Here is a 19,823-nt window from a genome sequence, read left to right on the forward strand (position 1 = left end):
AAGCTTCCGTGCTCCGATAGTTTGATTCTCCGCATTTAATTTCCGTCGTAAAATCTCATTACTCTCCGTTGCGTTGAATTTTACGAAAGGTCAAATATTATAGCAAATGTGCTATCCTACGAATCTAACAATGCAATTTTCTGTGTCATGGAAAATTACATTGATATTTATTTGGGTCGGCGTTTTTGTTCCTATTTACTAATTTAATTCGCAAACATTGTCTTCTCGTATTGTCTTACGATAAAGCACCTATGAAAGAAAAAAAATTCTTAATCGGACAACATTTACTTTGATATAAAACAAATATTATGCGCGCTTTTGTATAACACTTCACATGATAGCGCGAAGAAATTTATGGTTTTAGAAGCAATCACATACGTCAACTGAATTTATACCGAAAAATTTGAGATAAATCTGAGAATTTTACATGATTGTGTTTTTATGTCCTATTTTTTATTCTTTTGCTATATCATTTCTTTATGTACAACGCGCTATAAGTGGCAGTATGAAAAACAATTATTTTAAATGCGGTTTATCTAGTTTGTTCCGGTTAAATATCGCAAATGTTTTAAAAAGGATCAACTAATTACGACTATTTTACTTATCATTTGTTATATGTATACACGTATGTATACACGCGGTTATTTCCATTCGAGTACCGGAAAACCTCAAAGACAATAATATATCAGAGACATCATTTTAAAAATAGTCACGCTTTAATATCATGGTAGAGTCGGTTATTTATTACGTAAATGTATAATTCTTATTTAATACCGTTCGGTTGTTCGCATTATGAATGAAATTCCATGTAAAGGACGGAAGACTTGCTCACAGAAGAGGAACGAAATTGAAATTTCTAAAAATTTAATTAGATACAGATTTAAAGGTAATTTTGTTGGATTAAAATAATTATGTAAGAAACTTAAGTATAATGTGCAATACTGCAAAAAGTTTCTAGCAACCAGTTTATTTTGATAGTCCAACAAAATTATTTTCAGATCTGTATTTCAGTTAAATTTTTAGATACTTTAGCAAAACCGTTTTTTTCTGTGCTGTTGCTGGTGTAAACTCGACCATCATCACATCGACAAACTGAGCGCATTGATCCTTTGCAATCCGACAGATATAATACTGTACAACGATTCGTCTTTCACAAAAAAAGAATATCAATAATTTTTGACGGACCTTTTAATTTTTATATGTTACAAATGTATGTAATATGTATCTTATAATGTATTTCCCATGTTGTATTATATAATTCCCACAAAAATATCTGAGAAGGCAAGGATTGAAGCGCACGGATAAAAAAATAAATAAAAAAGGAAAAAAAATGCGTAGTGTAAAATACGTGACGAGAATAGGTGCTATTTGGTAGTTAAAAAAGCAAACGGGGGACGAAGAATAGTGAAGAGGGCCCACGACGAAAACATGTAGGTAGTTCATTTATAGGTAGAGAAAAGATATTTTATACGCGATGTATATATTATACACGCGCGTCCGGACGAAACAACGTGCCCATGTGCACGTTGATATATGTATGAATACACGAAACACCATTGCGCGCGATACCGATTACCGTTTTGTCGGAGTTGAAATCTGATTATATTCAACATCGCGACGAGGAGAATTCCTCGCAGTGAGCACTCGTCACAGCATTTGACGCAGTTCTCATGCTGGATTTATGCGTCTCCGATGTGGATTAGCGTTTATCAACGAAATTCCGTGGTCCCATTCGTGAAACATGTATCCTACGACACTGTAAATATTTTTGAATTTCGGGTTAAATAAATCACGCCATGTTTCGCATAATTGAGCAATAAGATACTTCCAAATAAGTCAATTGTGAAATGGAACATAAAGCCGAGAATAACATCAGACATTTCGTAATATCTTTCTTATCTAAAAATTATGTTATTTCAAATATTTGATACAATAATATTTATGTCGAAAATATGATACTATACGACGTAATGATAAAAATTGCTTTGAAAACATCGGCTCGAGTCTCAGTGCTGAAATGAACTACATCATCCGGTTTGTCTAACATTTAATACAGTGTGAAATACATGGCTCACGATCGTGGAGAAAATTCTCTTTCTCCAGCTATATATCTACTAGAGCTACGATCCAGAGAGAGCTACTATGATCAGAGAGAATTGTCAACTATTTAATTATGCGAGCCAATAACTATATAAGCATCGATGATTGAATTAATTACACACACACACACACACGCGCGCGCGCGTTTTCACAAACACATACACACAGACACATAAAGAAAGAGAGAGAGAGAAACCTTCCTTTGTACATTTATAAAGCCGACAACTGCGGCTGCGATGTAGAGAAAAAGACGTATTAACTATCATGGTTTAATCGGAGTTGAAATATTGCTAACAGCAGCCGTTTGTGCGAGGTAGAGAAACGATGCAATTTTGTGTCCAATTTACTACGGTCGCAGATAACGCAGAGGCGATCATCCAGCGGTACATCGGTCGTTCTAATTCCAACGGAAATGCACGTGGTTATTAGCGTGTCCGTGGCGTGACCCCGTTAAGAAGCCGCAATTTTAACACACCTACAACCGGTCGACGACAACAGACTGCGTGGTATATTACACCGCGGTTAAAAGCAAAGACAACGACTGTTCTGTCCCCGTTTCGCCATCAGTAAAGTGATACCGCGCTGCCATACAGAGGACTATCAGCGAGAATAAGACTTGGTGGTAGTAAAAAAAAAAAAAATTGCTTCGAACGCGACGTAGTCGGTTGCAGTTACTCCCTTACCTCGTTCCCAATTAGAATGGAAGTTTTAATTGCGGAAGCCTGGGGTCAAGGTTGACTTAATATAAAATCCGATTGTATTAACTCATATAATCGACGTACAGCAGCGCGAGAGAGTTTTTATACGTTATAATATGTAAAAACAATGTTCCTTTTTCGTCTTTCTTCGAGCGTTCTTAACAATTTTAACAAAAATGATATCTTTTAAATCTGAAACACAATTGAAAAACGCAAGCAATGTAAGATACAGGAAATAACAGGTCTATCAAAAATCGTGTATGTGAGAATACAGTTTCTGATATACACAGGTTGCAATTTGTTATTTCCTATTTCTGTTGCTAGTGCTAATCAATTGTCTCAGGCTTTTAACATTTAGAAAATTGATGATTTAAGGATTACGTGAATGTCATTTGCGGGAGAAAATTCTCTTTAGACATTCTGATCAATTTACGTTCCATTTTTTTCCATATCTGAATCCAGACGGTGCTAATGACATGTTGTATTATAATCTGCGACGTATATAATTAATTCTTGATTTACAGAGCATGTGTGAAAGGATTATGAGATCATCTCGTTAACTGCGACTGTGGCATACGATATTAATCATTATTACCCTCACTAGCGCGGTAATGCGCGCGGAATGTATAAATTTTGTATTTGTTTGTTTATTTATTGTTAGGTAGAGAGCGGATATGATGATAATTCCGCGACTAGGCAAACGTCACCAATTTTAGATGATCGAGACCCTGTGACTGTTTAGCCTTTAGATTTTATTAGCGACGTAAAAATGACTAAAATATTATTTTGTTGATATATACATATTATATATATAGATATATAATTACTATTGATTATGAATTACGAATAATCTGTAAATATACGAGAACACCGCAATGTCGTGTTTCTCCTATAAAATTATCTCGAGCGTTGTCTCTCCTCATCCCGAGATTTTTCCAAATCGATTTTTTGCAAACGCAAAAAATTCCTTTGCTGAGTATCATTATACCAATCAGAAACGACGATAATTAGACTGATTATCGCTACCATTTACCTTAATTTATCGCTATTTTCTACATTTTTGCTGATAATCGCAAAGGTAATACGCGTTCGATGTCTTCAGTTATTATATCATTCTTTTAATTCAAAACATGGATATCTGATACAATGTTTTTTCAAATCCAGTTCTGTAAGAAACTCTCGATTTTATCTATTTAATTCTATTAAAATTTCACATTCGATTTCAGATGTTTCTAGATAGAACACAAAATTATAATAAAATAAAAATTAATAGAAATTTAATACTAGTCTAGTCAATTAATCATTTATTTTGAGTATTAAAAGTATTATGGTACTTGTAATACTCAAAGTAAATGATTAATTGGCTAGTACTAATATTAAATTTCTATAAGATAAATATAACTGATGTCAATTGTGATTTTTTTTCTAAAATAATAAATAAATCTTTCTATTGAAGTGCAAAATAAAATTATTCTTACTTGATGTAATTTCGATATTATTATAATTTTGTTCTACCTAAGCAAGTTTTAATTTACCGGCAAATTTATGAAATATATGCAACAAAAGTTTCATAAAAACAACCAATACTGTTTCGTTATATTATTGTCGAATCGACGAAACGCGAAATGGAACACGGATATTTTATATAAACTCGCGTGAATTTATGTTACACGACAGTGTTTCATTGATCTCGAAAACAAACATTATTATACGTATAATAGCGATATCCACACAAATTTGCATAAATTCATGAAAATTCACAGCAGCGGAGAATTGAATTCACAATATACGCGATCGTTCCATGCATTGGTGATTTCCCTGATAACAATAAAAATCAAACCGTAAGTCGAGAATATACGAAGAAAGATATAAAAGAAGCATAAATGAAACGATAGGAGGCGAAAATAGAGATAACGAAATGTAAAAAAAGCGTAAACAACTCTTTTACATTTCGTTATTTCTATTTTCGTCTCCTAAAAGTTTCTTTTACGTTTTTGTAATTCTCCTCTTACATTCCGATTTTTATTTTCGTCAGAATTTCCTCGGAATCGGAACCGGGATCGAATTCGAATGGAAGACTACTATGACAATAAGACAATCGTTATGTCAGCGAATCATCAATGAAGCTGAGTGCTGCGAAAACGAGACATCGAATGCGAACGATATTTTATGAAATATTATATTTCACAAAATGATTGTGCAAATCAATAAATAATTATCGCGAATGATACAACGAAAACTATTTATACACAAGTAGTAACTAAACTCTGTGGAAAAATAAATTTAACTATACAGTCATTTTATCAGCAATTTCATTCAATAAACTTCGTTAAAGTATCGGATTTTACAGAAAATGAACTTCATCAAAAAGACGCTGTTGCTGTTCCATTTTCGGTAAGACTCTTCTTCTCTTACAGAAATTTAATACCAATTTATTACATTGCAAGACGATAATTAATTACTTTTTTAAAGTACTAAAAGTATTGGACAACAGTGCTTTTAATACTTAATATGTAAATAATAATTATAATTACCATCTATTACTGTTAAATTGATCAATAATTAGATTTCTGTAAAAATTTCAGATCTCATTATTGTATTCTTGTAATCTTACATATTAATATTAAATTCAGTTCAAGAACACTTATACTCAGTTCGAAGGAATTCTTGATAAAAACTTCAGAATAAATTGAGATTGGAAATCGAATAAAAAATATACCTATCGAGTGTACATCTATATATCTGAATTTCAAAAATAAAAAATTTAAATATAAAAAAATATTAAACATTAAACATTAAAAATATTAATTAATATAACATAAAGATAAAAATTCCACCTGAGTTTTCAAAATGATCAAAACAATCTCGTTCCAACTGTTGTAGAATTTGCGTAAATTTCAAGTAACAAGATCAATTTCGCTCCAGTTAGCAGCAGTTGATAAGTCACCCAATGAATCCTGTTCATGCTGGAATGTACTCACGTATTATTTTCAAGCAGAAAAATCAGCAGAGAGCGAGAGAGGGAGGGGGAGAACAGCATGCGCATTGAAAGCTTCGTACAATCCCTGTCAAAGTTTAATCAATTTTCGCGATCCCGAGCATGTATCACCAAACGCGACGTAAACTTTCTCAAAGGACTGTACTGCGCGAGAAAGAGAAAGAACGATAACCGCTTGAAGTTGTCTCTCTCGGGTGACGTTTCGCAAGCGCCAGTGAGCGCCGCGCGGTTCTAGATTGGATAGAGTTCAGTAAGGTCACCAGCCTCGCCGGTACGCGGGTTTGTGTTTCTATGTGCTCTTGCGTTTCTCCAGGATCTTTTTTCGTGTCGCAATCGCGCTTGCTCCTTCATTTCTCTCTCTCTCTCTCTCTCTCTCCCTCTTTCTCCCTCTCGCCACGTCCGACGTCCGACGTCGTTCCGTTGCGAACAGTCCGGCGATAGTTCGCTCGTTCCGCTGTGCTCCGCTGCCATTTCCGACGCGAATCCGAGCTGTCGTCATCGTCCGTTTTCCACGGTCGCGGGGACGCAGTCGGCCGACGTCAGCTGCTGATACGTCGCGCACAAGTTCCTTCCGCAGCTCCAAAGAACCAACTTCTTCTCTACCGAGCAGTAGTGCGAGGTACGTAGGATCTTATCTTGACGCAACTTCCCCTCCTCGCGTCTTCGCGCAGCAGCGCGTCTCGAGTTCCGCGAGTTCCGTTGATGCCGGTTACCTCGGAGGTTAGACGTTCGCGCGCGCATCTGCTCCGCGATGGCTCAGATAGTTGCGATTGCGATATGTTAATTCAGTCCGCGAGATGAATAAACGTTCGCCCAGCGAACTTAATAAACGTCCGTGGCGCGTCGCGACATTAATCCGAAATCGACGATCGACCTCGACACCGCAAAGTGTGATTCCGATTTGAGAAAGGAGAATCAAGTCAGATCAGTGTTTTATTACCGCCCGATAGGACAAGCCGCTCTCTGTGGGAGATTAATTCTTAGGACCTCTCTTTCTATAGATTTCAGGTAGAAAAAAAGTCACAGAGTTCGATTCCAACTAACCCTTAATCCGTAAAAAAAGTGACAAAAGAATGTATATATAATCGGCAGCCTTACAAGTATAAGTCCTTGGAATTTCCATGTATTTTTGAGTAAATACGAAACAAAAGAAAGCTATTATTCTTCATCGCGGAAATAATGACAATCTGTCTAAGATATCATTTGTGTGGAAACATGTATTTGAGGATCTCGATGGAATTCACGCAAGAATTCTTTACAATAGTCTATTAAAACATGTTATGGATGCTCATTAAAGGGTCGTGCGTAGTTATTGAATGTTGGAATGTCATTGCGCGATAATTATTGCATTCGCAATTGTTCGCAATTGTCGGAGGCGAGGCTGGGGGAAAGGCAGAGAATCCATATATGGCTAATTTCATGCGAAAATGAGAAGTAACATTTGCATTTACATGAAATTAAGCGGTAAATTGTGTCTTGCATAATACACGACGCTTCCTAACCTCACAATACTCGCTTGATGATGTAGGAATTCTTCTTGTCGACGAGAATTATCCATGGAATTATTACCGAGAGATATATTGCTTATTTATTACAAGAACAATAAAAAAAACGTTTTCCGAAAATAAGTTTGATATTTTGAATCATTAAAATTTTGTAATATTAATTTTGACATGCAATTTTTATGTAAAAACTGAATGATTGTGAAAGAATAAAAGTATGTATCTTTAAATGTTTTTTTCTTTTTTTTTGTAAGGAATTAAAAAATAATAATTTTTATGTTCTGTTATGGTAAATGAGCGATATTGTGTAATATTTTTATAATAATAATATATATATACATTAAAATTATGTTGACTACAATATATAATAATAATATCAATATACAATATATGATAATTAAAAATAAAATTATAATCTCATTTTAAGCATGTATATTTTATAAATAATAATTTTAAAAGATTTATTTTGTTTTATTATTCTAGGAACAAATCAAAAAGGAAGAAGAAATTGTGAAGAATATAAAAGAATATTTTCCACACAAAGGAGAGAGATAGAAAAAAGAGAGAGATGGCCAAGAAGACTCAGATGGTAACAACGTATCTTCTAAAATACTAAAAGATCACCATTCATCATCAAAATGTTGGATTCTGAGAGAAATTAATTTTTGAGAGTATTTAATAACAATGACAGAAAATATAGAGGAAAATATTAATAAATCAGTGGAAAGCAACATGTCAGAAACTTCTACAGCAGACGACAGAAGAGTTTCCTTTGATAAGGAAAATCATGAACAAATAAAAATCGATGAACCATCTACTTCTAAAGAAGCTTTAGGCATTGCTGAAAAAGAGAAAATCGAAGATGCAGATTTGCATAGTTCTGAACAGCAACAAAATACTTCCAAAACCGATTGTAATGGGGATTTGAAGGAGAAAACTAATCTCAAGAATATTAAATCCGGGACTACCGAATCTGAGATTAATAAACCTTCCGAGACTAATAAATCTGAGACCAAAGATAGCAATTCTAATGAACCTAGTTCTGAAGAAGCAAAGATGGATGACACCATTTATGCTACCACCCTACAGAGTAGCTTAAATGAGATCATACAAGTTGTTCATGGAGATTTGGCGATGGAGATACTCCGATGCTCTAATAATATTACGGAAAACAATGACGAAGAGAATAATGAAAAAGATCAACAAACGGTAAGGAAGGAAGATGACGTTTCGAAAGATGATGTGGCTGACAGTGCGAAGGAATGTACTATTTTCCCGACCGCAGAGGACAAAAATGACTCGAGAGGGTCTTCGAACAAAACGGAAGAGAAATCAAACATCGGCATTGTTCATTCTCCGACCGCATTTGGCGAACTTATTGAAGAACAGCTTGCTAGCGATTCTGCATTATCGACTGACCGCGCGGATCATATAGTAGAATGGGTCAAAAACTCGGTGGTAAACGCCAACAAGGAGGGTACCATTGTCGAAAAAAGTAAATTTAAGATATATGAAGAGAACACGACGAACGTGGCAGAAAAACGAAAGATGACTTCTGTCTCTCCACCTTTCATATCGCCCAAAAAAACATTGAAGATAGTAGTTAACAACATTATAAAGAAGAGTATTAAGTGGTGAGTACCATATGTTTAATTAATTACTGATTACTAACCGCGTTAAAATCAAAATCGAGAATGAAAGAGTAGAAGGTAACGAAATGTTTCTCGACTAAAACATATCATCTTTAATAATTATTGTACTTTCAATTGTTCTTATTTCTCAAGCTAAATAAAAGTTAAATAATCGTTCTCTAAACCTCTCTCGTAAAAAAGCACGTTTCTTAATAAAATTTCAATATTTTATAAAGAGATATCATATATATTTTCTTAATATTATTTGCACGATAGAATTCCTAAAAATTCAGAAGAATTCGATAAATTACAAATGTTTTTTTTTAATTCATGTTTTGATGTCGATTTTTTCGTTTCGAAACATTATGAGAATTCGCGCAATTTTGACACCATCGGGAACACGTTAATAATCGGCTGCGCTATAATTTTGTACATAAGAAGATATTTCTGCAATATAGCGAATAATACTCCTTTTCCTTGTAATCGCTGTTTGATGGTGGCTGAGATATTGGCGTTATCGGCTGATAAAGCTGGGATAAGTGGCGAGCCTACTAACGGACGCGCAAACGCACGCTAACTACGTCGAGAATCGGGGTAGAGAAAGAGAGGAGAGGTGAAGACGTTGTAGAAAAAAAGAAGCCGGAGGGAGCGAAATATTGACCGTGGAACGATAAGCAAACGGTGGTGTCGATAACAGGATGACTATTTCTGCAACGCGTCCTCTCCTTCTTCAATCTCCGTTTATCTACAAGATAGTGTGCGTAGTATATCCATTTTCCGTATTTCTGTCACAAATATATCGCCACTTTTCCACGTTCTTGTCTTTTATTTATCATCTATCACATTAAAAGGAAATTGATCAATTTATAGTTATATGTTTTTCGTGACGAATAAGATTCACTAATTTATTTATTTATTTTTTTTTTTCTTGAAAGTTTTGAGGATTATTTGGAAATACAAGTGTATTTAAAATTAGTTACATCTGTTATTTTAATAGAATTGTTTCTCTCTTATCTTCCATTGTGTGTTTTAAATTTAAAACTGTGTTATAATTTGAAAAATTTAATTATATCAGAAATTATAAATTTGGAAAATTCACCTATCTATTTTTCAAAGAAAAACTTTCTATCTTCTGCATTACATTCTTCTTCTTATTATATTGGTTTTTTACTATTTTAATAGTAATATAATGTATATTTCAAAAAGATACGTCGTCCATTGTGTATTGTTTTTTATTTTCCACTATTTTAACTGTCGTAATTAATAAACGTTTAAGAAGAAAATTACAATAATTCTTTTGAAACAAAGGAATGATAATTCTGCTGTAAAGTTATACACTCAGAGAAAGGTTTCTTCGATTCAAAGAAATATTTCTTTGTTATATGTTAAAAAAAAATTTCTTTGATTTGAAGATAATTTCTTTAAATCAAATAAGTTTTTTTTTTATTTGATTTTAGAAAATAATATTTAAATCAAAGAAATGAAAATAATATTCAAATTAAAGAAATTTTTTTCTTTAACCGTATAGCAAAGAAACATTTCTTTAAATCGAAAAAACTTATTTCTGTAATACTTTTTATTAGTACCGTTGAGTTGTCCGTTGGAGAACATCTATTTTTGAACACAAATCGTGAAATGTATTTTTCTCCTAAAAAAAATATGCACTTAGTGCCTGCAGAAGATATCATTCAAACAGACGGGAAAATAAGTAATTTTGTCAGTTACCGTAGTCACGGTATCAATGCTTCGATGACACGAAGGTTAAACAGTGACAATATGCTGTTGATGACGCCAGGCGTAACCTCGCAGTTGAGCAGTACTGCATCTATGAAGATGTTATCGTTATCAAGATGTTACCTACGATCTTTGCGTTTACACATCGATACATTGACAAAAAATATATAGCATTGCACCTGAATCAGTTAAAAGCTGCTCGTGTGTACGTAATAAACAACTTCCTAGATTAAATTTATCTGATCTCCTCTATAATTATACACTTTTATTACTACATACATGTATCCAATAATAAGTAGAAATTGAACATTTCTGACATATCAGAAACTAGGTAGAATGAATGAGAATAAAAACTGAAAATAATTTTAAATTTTTATTAGTGTCTATTTTCGATTTTTAAAGCTATAAATTTAATGCTTCACAAAAGCATCTTTATAAAAGTAAGATTCTACTTTATGCTCTAAAATGTTATATCTATATTATGTTTTTTTTTATATAGGCATTTTATAGTTTAGTTGTGTAATTTCTATTCCGGGGAAAACTCAACAGAATCCTCTATCCATAAATTTTGTTCTTTTTCTTAATATATTTATGCATTATTTTAGAAAGTTTGAGTAAAATCCCCTTTGTTCAACAAATACTTTATCATGTCTTTCAATGTTCAAATTCTTTTGCAAGCTATATTTCGTAATCAATGGCGCACAGTTCAACATTCAGATGAATACGTCGAATCTCTTGTTTTATGCAAAGAATTCGGATTTTGATTTAAGTTTCTACAAAACAATTTGAATCTGCTAAAGCAATAGCACAAAAACATTACGATAAAACATTACGATTATTTTATGATTGTGTATCATGCTTGGTCCATGATTATGCCAATTGGCACTGTTCGAGGAACTGTCTTACAATTTAATTTAGCAGAGTCATTTTCTTATATATCAATATAGAAGGCAACAATTCAAAACACCATGATACATTATTTTCAATAGGAAGTTTTCTTTTACGCCTTAGTATGGTTTTATTATTTTTTATTATTACTGTTGACTAGACAATTTTTTTCCATAAACATACAAATATTATTTATTAAGATTTAGAATTATTATCTATTGACTTTGTTATCATTGTTTCCTAAATATATATTTGAAATTAAATAAAGTGACTTTTCTTCGGCATCTAGGTATGTACCGTGTCGTTACTATTGATAAAATTTTACCTTTGCTTTATCGTTTTTATTGTAAATTTTATTGTACATTTTGCTTTACTACACACTGATTGGAATTTCGAAAGATTCATAAAGCTATTTAGAAAGAATCGTTTTATCTAAAGCACGTTTCTATATTTATATATAAAACGCATTCTTCTGAAAACTGGTTTTTTTTTTTAATGTGCTTGCTCCCTTCTTCTTGCTTCTCTTTCTTATCATATTAAAACCGTTCCATAGAATTTTTATATTGATGATATTTTATTAGCTTTATGGGTAACTGAGTACTGTTATCCAAGGTAGCTTCTAGAAGAGTCACTATAAGCGATTTATTTTTTGAACGATGGATCGACAAGCGTTTTTCCGAGTACCTCTCGGAGTGCCACGTAACCGAGACTTGAGATAATTATAATACGCGATCGACCAATATGTATATGCGCGCGCGTGTTTCACGGAGAAGGCTATCCAGTTTCCATGGTCCCAGGCCAAGGCTGGTCTCACCCTGCAGCGGCGGCGGCGAAGGCAGCAGCAGCAGCAACAGCAACAGCCAGCCGCCGCCGCCGGATGAAAGTAGAGCTGCTGCGACGACGCAAGAGGGGCATTAATCCCCACGAACGGTACCATAGAAACGGTACCGCTAGGGTCGTTACGTGCAGTCACCGCTTACCGGAGACCAAACCACTCCGGTACCGATTCGAAGGGCTCGATTCAGCCCTTCGACTTCACAGCCCTATTCTACACGTCTTTCTATTTCTGCATTCGTCGATATTTAATATTTTCTCATGGACGTTTCTCAACAGCAGCATCACACGCTTCATTGGCGAGAAAAGTATTTTATTAACTTAACTTGAGCTTAAGGGGATCCTAAAGTCTGTGTTACCGACTAAATTATATCATTTTTGTATAACAAATACTTTTTTCTCTTTCACGAATTCGAAAATCCTTTTCAAGAATTGAAGTATATGCATTAATACGTGTCTGTGAAGTGGAGTTTATGCTGAGAATTACGAAAAATTTTGAAATTGATAGATTTTTCACCATTTCTTAGTGTAACATGACGTCTCAAACTGTTTAAGTCGTGACAACATTTGATACGAAAGTTTTGTAACCTGTACTTATGAAATAGTAATCTCCACAGATACGTAGTTTGCAATGAATTAATAATGTCGAGTTCTTAGAATTAGACTTAGACGCTTTATCGCGACGAATTTGTTATACGAAAATTGATATGAACGTGTGTATATCATATGGTTGCGTGAGATATTTGTGTGGTGATAGTATTGTATAAGAAGATGAAGATATGTCGATGCGTTTGAAAAAACGATGCCCTCTGATGACTTCGTCGGAGTTTGGGCTTTACTTTAGGATTCTCTTAAAAGATCTTAGACAGATTAAAAGTGCACATACAAAATGTTTCAGACCTAACGCATCATCTGCCAAGATTCCCGGTAGGTTCCCGAAGTTATTTTTGAGATTAAATTCTAATACCAAAATTTCGAAGCTGTAATAATTTTTATATTATAATCATTTAAAGCTAGGAAATTATATCATTTAAAATTTGCACGTTCAGGTATGGCAAAGCGTTGAAAGTAAAGGCTAATGGTTGCTTTTTATTAATATCGATGTAAATATTACCTAGACAATAATAAAATTGTTGATATTTCTATTTCTTGATATTTATCAAGTGTTAAAAAATATGTTTTGTCTGGACATTATGGTATAAAAGAAAAGAATGAAATCCATAATGAATCCAACGACTCAACACTGTTCTTACTTAGATTGGATTTCTCGTGTTCAAATACATATTTGAACTTGCGGTTGACCATCTAAAGACCTTGAAGAAAAAGGAAAAGTCTTTGTTCATAAGTTCCATGGCAAGGAACCACAGCCACATATTGGTGATGGGAATGATGACTATGTGTTTTCGTATAGTGTGCGTCCCTTTCATATGAACGCACGCACAGCCGTATGTTTCTCTTTATATAGTATGTGTTCAGGGTGTGTGTAATGGTACCACTAAGGCGGAATTCGGGAAGGTTCTTCTGCCTCGGACTCTTTTCTCTTGAGAAAAAGTGTTTCTACCTTCAAGGTCATTTGACCTTGCATTTTTCGACTGTAGTAGTCTGCCTGCAGACTCGAGTCCCTTTGTATAAAACTAACAAAAAAAATCGACTCCGCATAAAATAAATTTAAGAAATTTGATCTATTTTTCCGATTGTTAAATTGTGTATCATTGTTTACGAAATATTGTCTGCGTCAGAACTTGAACATTGAAAGATATGATAAAGTATTTGTTGAATGAAGTTTACTTTTTATTTTTACTTTTCTCAATATTTATAAATTAAATAAATATAAGCGCTTCATTTACCATGCCGACTTCTAACGACTGTTTTCTTTATTGTTATATTTATTGTTTGAATTAGTAAGCGTTCTTTAGTATTATTTAAATTAATAGGAGTCTTAGTGTCGAATTTGACATCTTTATTTCACTTTTATTGTTACAAAATTTATAAGTAGAAAATTCTATTAGATTTTTCGAAATAGAAATTTTACTTTTGAGTGCAAAAATATTACCTATATACAATATTGAAAGAAATAATATATTTTAAAGTATGAATAGAATATCTGTCTTACTTTTTGTAAAGCATTGAATTTATCTGTAAGAATCGAAAATAGTTAAAATCGAAAGTTATTTTCAATTTTCCATTGTGTTCATTCTATCAAGATTCTATGGTACCTATCTATTTGTAACGTTTCCAATGTTGAGCCTTTGGAATAGGGTTGAGCCATAGGCGTAGACTTCAAAAATTTTCTAGGAGAAGATAGATATAAAACCAACTATTATTTCGTTCAATCTTATACATTATTAAAAATTCTAATTTTACGTTCGTTTATTTTATAACACTATTGATCGATTTGAACAAAACAAATCGGCTATTAAAATCAAGAAATTAATTCTCAGAACAAATTAGACGCTAGGCTTGTGTTACAAGAATTTCCCTGGTTTGACTTTTGTCAGATTTTAGGCATTTGTTTGATTTAGGATTCTTCATATTATCATTATCAAGTTACGAAACGTCGTAAGTTCCAATCACGATTAATCGCGCGGAGATCCGAAGCCCACTGCGCGACAATGGTGCGTCTTCTTTGCCTTCCGAACCCTGGTATCCTGGTAACGCCGGAGAGTGACGTCATTCGGCGTGTGTGATCCAGAGGCCCAGCGGCCGGTAACCGTCCATCGCGCACTGCCAAAGCCACCATCACCATCACCAATCCGCCACCCACCGTCATGACCAGCATCGTCGCCATCCCGTATCAACCCACCCTCCAGTCCCTCTTCTATCTCACTCTTGCTCGCCCCCTCCGGCAATCCCCTTCGCAATTTCGTCGCCCTCTGAACGGACTCTAACCCCTCTTGCGCCGCCGCAGCCGCCTATAACGAGAGCTGGATAGAGCAGGTTTCCCGAAGCAAACCAAGATCATGGCGAACACGTACAAAATACTATTTCGAGATTTTTGAGTTCTTCGTTTATCGATGCACCCAGTGTTGTGTCGACATCATTAATCTATCTGTGACATATTGTTTAGACATTTTGTTGTTTATATTTTGACAAATATAATTTTGTAATTTATTATCTTTTATCTTCCTTTGAGATCAAATTTAAAAAGAAGTCATTGTGTTTATCCAAGAAAGTTAATAACGAATATTATGATGTTCCGTTTGAAATTCTTTGTTTGACTTTTATCAGCAAAATCAAACGCACTTTAGGAAGTTTAGAATCGTGGCAAAATCGAGCGTTCCTCAAATTGAAGGATTTACATCAATATTGTTTGCACAATTTCCTGTATTAGAGTTTGGTACATTTCATGCGTTCACTGCTGCATTTCATACGTTCACGAAAGGTACAGCCTCGTCTGTTACTCGTCAAACCCGAATGTGAAACCAGATCCTCTTCTTTACGATGCTCATTCTAAATAGATTTCATTAGGAATCCAGTGGAGTGTTCGCGGATTTTTCGGATGGTGTTTTATTGTAGGGATAGAGAGAGAAAGAGAGAGAGAGAGAGAGAGAGAGAGAGAGAGAGAGAGAAGGACCGTAAATTCATTCAGTGCCGATGGATAAATACGTAAATGCAGCATAATTGGTGCTTTATCGTAATATTACATTTCATTTCTTCTCCACGCATTTAAATCGCAATTTTGAGTCTCCATTCATTATGCATTTTAAATGATACGAATATTATATAAATTACAATTAAATTTTAATTTTGCGTCCTAATATAAGGAAATATTGGTGTCGAATATTTATTCATTTTATTAATTACATGATTGGAGATGCCTTGAGCTTACTCAGAAAAATGCATACTGTACAACGAAAGCAATAATTACTTGTTGTTAAAAGTATTTTAGAAGTTCTCATATTCGCAAATTTATTATAAGTTCATCATAAGCGTCAGATTTATTTTGCATCCTAGTAAGTTTAATATTTCAATATATTATTAGGTGTTGGAATTAATTCGTAGCGTTTTTAATGAAAGAATGTTATTTATTTCACATGAGCATTAAAAAATACATTAATGAAAGTACTTCCCATCACTTGTAAAACGCTACGAATTAATTCCAACACCTAATATTAAATTAAAACAAAAATCAATATTATTAAATTGAAGTAAATTCTATTTGCTTATAATATAAAGTCACTTTTTTTTTCGATTTTATAATATTCTAAAAGAAGATAAATTCTTATTTTCCATACACACACTGAAAGAAAAGATTAACTGCTGCAGCAAATTAGATGGTAAATATGGCATAGCATTTTAAAATTGGCTGCAGTAGCCAATTTTTGATTGCTGCAGTCAATTTTTAGTTGTGTTAATCTATCTGCAATGTCAGTACAGGATTTTGATTGGCTATCAAAAATTGGCTGCTACAGACAATTTAAAAATGCTATGTCATATTTACCGTCTAATTTACTGCAACAGCCAATCTTTTCTTTTAGTGCAATAATGAGTTTTTTTAAAATTTTTGTAATAAATGTATTTTAAAATCATAATCAGGAAAATCTTCTTTGTTAAAGATAACCATTAGAACGCGTTCACACCTTGACGGAAAAGCAGAAAGCGGAAAAGCGGCCAATCAGAATTCGCACTAGTAGTAAGTAGCACAAAAAGCCGAAATTATCGACTACCAGCGTAAGTTCTGATTGGCTGTTGCTTTTTCGCTTTTTGTTTTTCCATCAAAGTGTGAACGCACTCTTAAATCGTTACTTACAAGAAAGAAAATAAAGTGAGCAATCACTTTTCTTAGTAATAGAATGATATCTTTTCTGTGTGTGTATATATAGTGCACATTTTATTGTGATACAGTAATACAAAGTAAAACTATAGCATGAGTCCTTATATGTCGCCAATATTAAGGATCTTAGAGACCATCACGTGTTTTATCCCGTATCGCCGTGTAAATAATCCGGAGTGAAACTAGGCTTTCGAGAGCACACATATTGGTTGATGTACGAACAACTTATAAAAAGAATGTATTCTCACTATTGTTCGACTAAACCTAAGTCGCTGACAATAAGTGGATTTTTTCTCATATGAGCAACAGGTCGAAGTTAACGTCGATGCCGCGTCGTGTCGGCGACGCGACGTCGGGCGGAAAGTGTTTAGTTCGGAACCAGTTTAAAAGAAACGGATTGACCTGACTTATTTGATCTGAATCGTGAATGAGCGATCCTTTCATATATATTGACCAGATCGCAGAAGCGCAAGTTTGAAGAGACCGGCGCTCATAGAAATCTTCTCTGGAGACTCGAGCGCGCGACTTGGCAGGTTTGGCAGGCAGACAGAGTGGGCGCGCAGGCAAAGGGAGAGGGTGGCTTGGACTTTGGTCGGGGTGGTGGGTATTGATCCCGGCGAAGAGCGGTAGCAGCGGGGTAGCCGAGACCCCACCTCAAGAAGGGTGTCTCCCCTCTCTTCTCTTAACCGCGCGGTTCGTCTCTCTTCATCTATTTCTCTCTTTTGTGCTCTTTCGCCAACGACGATGAGAGGAAGAGCAGGCGAAAAGAGAAAGGGAGGTAGGGAGCAGAGGAACCACGTGAGTGGTATACTTGTCTCTCAAGAGAAAGAAAGACAAAGAGAGAGAGAGAAAGAGAGAGAAAGGGGTGAACCACCTAACGCATCCGTGTGTACCAAAGATATCATCCTTCTGTTCGTAATGAGCGACTCAATAAAGCCTTCGAAAAAGCATTGGAACCTCTATGGAAGAGGTCTACGAATATAAACCTATATTAGAGAAGCAAAAAGTACTTTAGTTTTTTAGAAGAGAAGGATAAAAAATATTTTTTTTAATTTACTACTTGATTTACAAGTGTTTTTATTTGAAATTATGTTATATTTTATTGTCTGCTTATCTGTCACGTTTGTGAATCATCTCTACTTTCTAGTGAAAAGGCAATTTTCTTAGAAAAGAAATTTTTTTGTGTTCAGTCCGTTTTTACTTATCGATTAATTATCTGATATGTAGAGAGCAAATGCTATATTTATATTAAATTGGTTTAATTTTTTTCTTTTTGCGTAAGATGATGAAGCATATTAAATTATTACATAAAAAACATCTTGAATTTAAATTGATTTATGATTTTAATAATTATTTAATTCTTGAAATAGATTATATAATAATTAAAAACGCTTTTAGAACATTTTAAAAAGTCTTTCTTTATTTTCTATTATTTAAATAATTCTCAAATTTTTTAAATTTACAAATGCATGTAAGGTTTATTTTGCCTTTTTTTTATTATATATAAATATTATATTTATTAACCGAATAGTTTATTTTGATTCACAAAATTGATGATAATCAGTACTTAACGAAAAGTTCTTCTTATAATTATTTAGGATTCTTTTATTATTCGTTAAATTGAGAAAAAGATTCAAATAAAACATGGTTTCTTTAAATAAAAATATTTAGCTATTCTGCTGTGTTTGTAAACCTTTCAAAATAAAGTTCAAAATAAGTCAAGAAACAGAACTTTTTAAAAATGGAAAGTTTTTTACAGAAAAAGAGAGAAAAAGTAAAATATAATTTATTTAATGCTCTTGAATGTAATTTTACGAGTGCAAGTTACTATGTAACGTAAAAAGAAGTTATTTATTTACAAATTGTTGGTAATATAAGTATTTGCATATTGGTATATACGAGTATATGTTAGAGAAAATACATAAATATATCTGCATGAATTGTAATTGTATAAGCATTAACACACCAGCTAATTAAGACGGATAAAACAGTTGTTTTTAAATTATATATAGTAAATAGAAACTTTTTTACAAAGTTGTTACAAAAAAAATTCTCTGGCTTTTCCCGGTTACTTTTTAAAAAATTTTTCTAACTATAAAATCAAAAAGGAGTATTAAATAAAAAAAAAAGAAATATTATAATGTTAAATGTTATGTTAAAAATAAATAGAAAATGATGTAAATAAAATTTTTGTATTAGGTATACAACTTTGCTTCCGTCGTTTTTCTAGATGGCTTTAGCGGTAAGTGGTCAAAATAAATAGATCATAGACGTCATACAATAAACTTGGGCATCTGTCAACATAACCTTATAGAAACATTAGTCGATTTGTGTCTGCATCATAAAGTTATTCTCGATTGAAAATATCAGTTTAGGAGCCAAATTCTCATCATTTGCGGGAGATTTAATTTTCTGCTTCAATATGAAGAAATCTGCGGCTAAGGCTCATCGAATTCTCTCAAATACTTATGGTGAGGCCGCTTTTGTGAAAGAACGTGTCGTGAGTGGTTTCAACGCTTCAAGAACAGTGATTTTGAGAAAACCGGCATAGCGAAAGAAAAGAAGAGAGAAGATTTTCGAAAATGCAGAATTGGAGGCATTACTGATCTAGACTCGTGTCAAAATTAAGAAAAATTGGCACGATCATTGGGAGTGACTCAACAA

General features: G+C 33.6%; 1 protein-coding gene across 5 annotated transcripts in view; it reads left to right on the plus strand.

Moving 5' to 3' along the window:
- Positions 1–5,618: 5,618 nt before the first annotated feature.
- The window catches only part of LOC105149070 (uncharacterized), a 51,047-nt gene continuing 36,842 nt past the window's right edge, over positions 5,619–19,823 (plus strand). For 2 of the 5 annotated variants that reach the window (XM_087409155.1, XM_011061219.2), the window contains exons 1-2: positions 5,619–6,415; positions 7,782–8,932. In XM_087409155.1, the coding sequence (XP_087265281.1) occupies positions 7,983–8,932 (950 nt within the window). In that variant the 5' untranslated portion in view covers positions 5,619–6,415; positions 7,782–7,982. The other 3 variants (XM_011061218.2, XM_011061220.2, XM_087409154.1) reach the window with 3 other exon arrangements.

The sequence above is a fragment of the Acromyrmex echinatior genome, chromosome 9, assembly GCF_024713525.1.
Source record: "Acromyrmex echinatior isolate Ae372 chromosome 9, ASM2471352v2, whole genome shotgun sequence".
In the NCBI taxonomy this organism is placed as follows: domain Eukaryota; kingdom Metazoa; phylum Arthropoda; class Insecta; order Hymenoptera; family Formicidae; genus Acromyrmex; species Acromyrmex echinatior.